The sequence below is a fragment of the Ruditapes philippinarum genome, unplaced genomic scaffold, assembly GCF_026571515.1.
Source record: "Ruditapes philippinarum isolate M1 unplaced genomic scaffold, ASM2657151v2 ctg16120_1_1_1_1, whole genome shotgun sequence".
Taxonomy (NCBI): Eukaryota; Metazoa; Mollusca; class Bivalvia; order Venerida; family Veneridae; genus Ruditapes; species Ruditapes philippinarum.
In genome coordinates this window covers 10,407-17,325 of record NW_026863034.1, presented here as the reverse complement: position 1 = coordinate 17,325, position 6,919 = coordinate 10,407, and the positions used below count along the sequence as shown (strand labels likewise).

The 6,919-nt window shown below is 32.6% G+C and overlaps 1 protein-coding gene across 1 annotated transcript; it reads left to right on the top strand.

Moving 5' to 3' along the window:
* Positions 1-2,217: 2,217 nt before the first annotated feature.
* LOC132720947 (uncharacterized) lies at positions 2,218-6,510 on the top strand. Its single transcript, XM_060705194.1, has 4 exons — positions 2,218-2,377; positions 5,299-5,466; positions 5,886-6,033; positions 6,240-6,510. Exons 1-4 carry the CDS (start codon positions 2,218-2,220, stop codon positions 6,508-6,510), a joined length of 747 nt encoding a protein of 248 aa, XP_060561177.1.
* Positions 6,511-6,919: the final 409 nt, after the last annotated feature.

The window sequence follows — 6,919 nt, the reverse complement described above, 5'->3', positions numbered from 1 at the left end:
AATTTTATATGTATATTTATCTGGATATGTAACTAAGACATAAAGTTAACGATTAAGAACCATTTAGAATAATAGATAATAACATACCCATTCTACGTATTATTTATGACGTCGCTATATAACGTTGTATGACGTAATTTGATTTTCTGACGTAATTTTTCATAGATACGACGTTCGGCAACATAAGATATCAACACATCACGGTATGTAAACATATTTATTATTTTTTTAATTACCATATGACCTGTAGTGCGTTCGTGCGCCGTAAAACCAAACAAACAACTTTATTTTTTAAATTACTAACCATATTTAAATGTTCTTTCATAGAATTTTATGGTCACTATAAACTCAGTTAGTAAGATTCAAAATATTATAAAACTATTTTAGCTCATCCTTGGTAAAAGTTTACATTCTCGAGTCTTCCTTGAATTCTCCTGTACAGATGTTGTATGTAGAAAGCTGGTTGTAACCCCGAGTTCCCCGGTCTGCCAATAGTCATAAAAGGGAGAAAATGTATCATTAAAAATTAAATACAATTTCAATTTAATCGATTATGTGTTGAACAAATTAATTTGTTGTGAGCACAATAAGTGAGATAAAATGTTTTTGTGACAGTGAATTTATGAACAGATTATCAAGAAACGACTACAAAACTCACTCAGAAATGGACAAAGTTTGTTCATCAAAAAAGGGCAAGGTCTATATGTGGCACACATGGAGGACATGATTTCCGGCAGACAGCCGACTAATCGCAAGTAAAGGTAAAATTTTTGAATATTCAAATGATATTTTTGTTTGAAGTTTTTCCACGTAATAACTTTAACTATTGTCAATGCGTATTATTAGGAAAATTTTCGCCTTATTTCGTTTCACGCGGAAGGTGTTTCAGAATGGAGAACTGCCATCATCAAGCTGTTCGCTTGAAAATTATATTATTCTTCTTTTTCCTTTTATATGAGCAGTTGAGGATAAGACCTCACAGAAGAAAAAGGCGAAGTAAGAGCGCTTTACCACCACAAAGTTTCGGAAAAAAAGGGAGGTCGATGCCACAAAAAACAGAGTCAAGTTGGTCAGCGCAAAAGACGTGCAACAGGACATAATAGTTCCAGAACTGAAAGAAGAAAGGACTCTGCATTTGGTAAGTAATTGGAACTTATTATCTGATAATTGATATTCTATTCATACCGTTATACAAATGTTTTAAAATACGCTGACATGTAAAAGATGAAATGCAAATGTAAATAAGATTAATAATATTTATGATTTTATCTGCTCTACAAAAGGAAAAGGATATATGGAATACTTTTATACTTTAATTTACTTTATTGCATGAAATATTTTTAGATATTTAGTATAACCACACACAGAGTAACACTTTGCTTTATTTGGACTCCATTGAGGATTTTTCTTTTGACATATTGATACTGGAAATATATTTTCAAGATTAAATTTTATACTATATATTAGATGAAAATATTTATAACTTTGTGTGCAAGATCTTTCGCTCACCCTGTTTTTCCAGAATAATCGTTTTTGTTGTGCAAAGTGACCTAAAAATGGAAAGGGTATTTATAAATGCTTTAAGCTCAAATCCGTCTAAAATCGCACTAAATATCAATTTAAGTATACTTCTGAGTACATTTTTTTTCTAATCTTTTTAATATTATCGGTATGAAGTGTCCCAGTTGATCTAAAGATAGATGTAAGATTTTTTTTAAGTTTTATGTTTAGAGTCTTGAACCATAGGGGTCTCTTCTTTAAATATCCTTTGTTTCTTCCAGAGTTGAAGATGTACCTGGATGAATATTATGACTACATGCAAGATACAAACAGAAATGATGTAGACATTCCCAAAGATCCCACTTCTGAACGGCAGAGTACAAAAGTTTCAGAAGATGTTTTTTGTCTGAAAAATCCAGATTTAAAAAGGTATCTAATTATTTCTTTCAATTTTTATTTTATGGCTGTTACACTTTTATTGTAAACAATTGATTTCCGTTTATATATTTAAGACAACTATTCTGTGGGGGAAAATATGCTAAAAGTTTCTTAAATATTTATTATGTCATAAGTTACGATGCAACTTGTTCAAGCACTTACAACATTGTTTCATTGAATAGGGACAATCGAGAAGCAGACGAAATCCATTGCCACTCCGCGAAACAGCAGACGTTAGATGGCCAAACTGTGAAATCTACTCAACATGGTAACTTAGACATGAGCATTTCAAGTATCTGCCCAAAGTCACAACCTACTAGCACTCAGCAAGTCAGTGAGAAGCTACTCCAAGATGATATAAGAAATGAGTTGAAAGAAAAGAAGAAAACAAAGAAAGGATTTTTCACCAATGTATTTCGCAGGGTCCTCGCTTGTTTTGGTATTAGAAATGATAGAAAATGAAATCAGAAAATGCCAATATACTTATTTTGTGTTTTGATTTTATAATATATTTTGTAAAGATTTTATAATATATTTTGTAAAATAAAGTTATTCGTTTTTCAAATTTCTTCATTTTTTTCTTTTATGTTTTATTTGAATATCTTACTTGACAAATCCATAAAATCAGTTCTGGTGATATATTAACTGGACAAATTGATCATCACATCACCAGGGTTTGAACAAACCAACCTTTGCTTGAAAGTCAGTCATATTTAACAGAGGGTCCATTCCCTCTTTGAACTCAATCGCAACTTCACGGCTCTTTCCGTCAAACCTCAAACACAATAGTGAGAATACACAGAACGGACACAGTATTTCAGTCTAACCTACGCTAAGAAACTAAACGTGTAAACAAATAGTACTTTAATGTCGGGAGTTGTTCACTAAGTTTATATAATAATATCTAGTGAAAGTCCATCTAAATTAAGAAACTTCATAAATATAAAAGTAAAAATTACATTATTTATATATACTCGTTACCGTGGTTGTAGAAACCGAAAGTTTAACGAAATGTCTACTGTTTCACAATAATAATTGTCCTGGAAAAACTTAGTTAGCGAAGGATATCTGACATTTTTGCACGAAAGTTACCAGTCTAGACTTACATCAAATGGAAAATTTATATTAATTTAATCTCGGGAAATTATTTCCAGTCCCGTCATAAAAACCTTATGTGAACAATCTTTGATAAATAACACTTAATAATTATTAGTTTTTTTCATGAAAATGTTCTAAATTGTTATGCATTCATTTAAAATTGTTTGTTTGCTTTATTCACAACTGCCATTATTATAATGATATGAGCGCACGGAATAATTCAGCAATGCATCAATTTTTATCCAAGAAGTAAAATATATCATTTTTGGAGCTCGTGGGTTTTTATTTGTTTGGGTCGTCAGACCAAACAAATAATGGTAGCGAAATTTCAGACTCTAATGCTTAATTGCAAGTGCCGAAAGAAGTCCGCTTTTTTGAAGCGGTTACTTCCCTTTATATGTAACACTTAGGCCGAAAAATTTAGGGGAGATCACTGCGTAGATATGGTCACGTGACAGGCGGATTAATTTTCAAGCATAATAATTCCCGAATAGTCGAAGATTACTAATATTGTTTTATTCTTTATAGATATACATGCTTATATTAAGCGCCATGATTATTAAACAACAGTTAGCGTCGTTACAAACCGTAACTACATTTAGAATAATATGGTTTTCTTCAGACCGTTTGTATGTAAATTCACCGTGGCCGAGGGGTATGTGCGCTCGCTTCTGGAGTTCAAATCCCACTTAAGGCAACTCATTTTTTTTTTCAAATTGTTTAAGTTAAATAAACATTGGATCGAATATCAGTGTTGCAATTAGTCTTATAGCCAATCTACTACAATTAAAACGCTGGAAAGCATTGGTGGCACTATACAAATAATCTCACAACCTTCACCTTTCTGACATTCTGAGACCCAAACAAATTCAGCTCCTTCTGTGCTTTGATTTTTATAAAAGTATGTTACGGAAAAACACGAGAATAATTTCAGGCGTTTTTGAAATGATCAGCACAGTACTATTAAAGATCAGTCGTCAACGACAGTCATCATTTATATCAACAAATTCATAGAGGAACACGTATATCAATCATAAGCCCGTAGGCATTATATATCGGGACCTCCATGTCATAGATATAGGAAACTTTCTATGGAATAAAACAGCTAGAACTTAAAATGTGGTAAGAAAATCGCTTTGCATTTCTTTAATACTTTGATAATGCATACTATTATATCAGATTAACATATGGTCCATGCTGATCTCCTTTGATTTCTTTATCCGACTGTCATTTGCCACGACAATAGTTAACGTTATCATGACGTCATTATATTGTCTGACGTAACATTTCATAGATACGACGTTCCGCAGCATTTGATAACAACGCATCACGGTATGTAAACATATATTTTTTGTTTTAATTTACAAATTGACAATAACCTTATTGAAACGTCTTTCAAAAAATTTCGTGATCAGTTAATAGATAAAAAATAATATAAAACTTATAATTTAATGGAAAGAATCATAATTATTTAGCTCCTTCTCGTTAAAATCTTGCACACTTTAAATCCCGCTTCCTTAAGCTATCCAGTACTGTTGTAATTATATATGTCTATGATGGTAACCTAAGTAGGATTCAGATTCTATTCAAAATCCTTTCCATTCGGAAAAGAAGAGAGAAAATGTGCTTTCAGTTGTCATTTATAGATAATATTTCTATTGAATCGAATCTGTTGAACAAATTAATTTGTTGTGATCACAATAATTGAGTAAAAATCTCTTGTTACAGTGAATTATGAACAAATTATCAAGGAACGACTACAAAGCTCACTCAAGAATGAACAAAGTTTGTTCGTCAAAAAGGGCAAGGTCTATATGTGGCACACATAGAGGACACGATTCCCAAAGAAAGTCGTCAAAGCACAGAAAAGGTAAGTTTTGAAATAATTCTTATAACTTTTAAATGATATTTTTGTTCATTTTCATGCATGAATCAGAGACAGTGATATTTGTAGCTCTGAAAACTATATTTTGAATGCTTAACTATCACTTGGACCCAGGTCTGTTTACAGTTGATAACAGTGTAATTTCATCATGTCAAATGCTACGCAAGTACAATTTACTGTTTGTAAAGCAAAACCGATATATCATAGCATGCTTTAGGGTTTTCACGTGGTAACTTTAACTAATGTTAATCGTAATGATTCGGCGCTTTCCGCCATACTTCGTTTCATCGGGAGGGGGTGGGGGACAGGTAGGGGAGAGGGGTGTTGCATCATCATGTGATTCCTTTGAAAATAATATTCTTTTTCCCTTATAATAGCAACTGATGATAAGACCTCACAGAAGAAAAGGCGAAGTAAGAGCGCTTTACCACCACAAGGTCAGAGGAAGTCAATGCCACAAAAACATTGTCAAGTTGGTCAGCGCAAAAGACGCACAGCCAACCGTAATAGTTCAAGAGCTGAAAAAAGAAATGACTCTGCATTTGGTTAGTAATTGAAAACTTATTATCTGATGATTTATATATTTTCATGCCGTTATAGAAATGTTTCAAAATAAACAATACGTTGTCAACACCATCTTTCGTTTGAAGGATGCAATGCAAATGTGAATAAGTACTCCTGATCGTTTCACAAAGTTTGAAAATTTGATAATAATTATGAATTCATCTAATCCGAAAACTTACCACCTGATAATGTAAAGTGCCCAAGATGATGTATAGATACTCTCATGCGCATCGGTCGAATGTTCCACTATACATGTACTTCATTTTCTTAATTAACGTGTGTGTATTCATTAAACTGTTAAGGGAGGCGTGATCCATAGATGTAAGATATTCAAATTTTATGTTGTAGGTTTTTTGGACCTCAGTGGAGCTTTTATAAATATGTTGTAAATTTTTTGCAGAGTTGAAGATGTACCTTGACGATCATTATGACTACATGCAACATATGAACAGACATAATGCAGAAATTCCCAAAGAACCTGCCTCTAAACGGCAGAATACAAAAGTGTCAGGAGATGTTTTTTCTCTGCGAAAGCCAAATTTTAAAAGGTATCAAGTTCTTTCTTTAAATTTGTATTTTATCGATTTTTCTATAAACCATTAATTTTCATGTGTACAATTGAAATGAACGTAGTCCTTTTTAAGGGAATGATTTATTTAAACAGTTATGCCTTGAGTACTAGTATTTTATGTTATAATTTACATGAAAGTGTATTTTGTAATAACCGTTTTATTATATTTTTTACGTTGAACAGAGAAAGTCGACAAGCAGACGACATCCAGTGCCATCCCGCGAAACAGCAGACGTCAGATGACCAGGTGAAATGTACTCAACATGGCAATATTGGCATTACGGATGACTGCCCGAAGGCTCAAGCTACTGGCACTCGACAAATCAGTAAGAAAATTGTTCAAGGCAATACAAGAAACAAGCTGACAGACAAGAAGAAAACAAAGAAAGGATTTTTCACTGATGTCTTCTGCACTTTTCTCGCTTGTTTTGGTGTTCGAAATGATAGAAAATGAAATCAGAAATTGATAATGTACCTATAGTTATATGATTTATTTTGTTGAACATATATTAAAATGAATCACTTTCGAAATATCTTGTGTTTGCTATCTTTTAAATATTTATTTAATTAAAAGAAGGATAACACATGAAGATGTTCCACAGTAGAAATCAAATAACATAATCTTAATTTTAAATGTGGTATTCGAAACAATATGAGCCGCGCCACGACAAAACCAACATAATGGGTTTGCGACCAGCATGGATCCAGACCAGCCTGCGCATCCGCGCAGTCTGATCAGGATCCATGCTGTTCGCTTACCAACCCTATTACAAGTAGAATAACTGATAGCGACATGAGCTATGTACCAATTATTGCTGTAACGAAAACACTTCGAAGTGATAAAAGTTTTAATTCGAAACGGA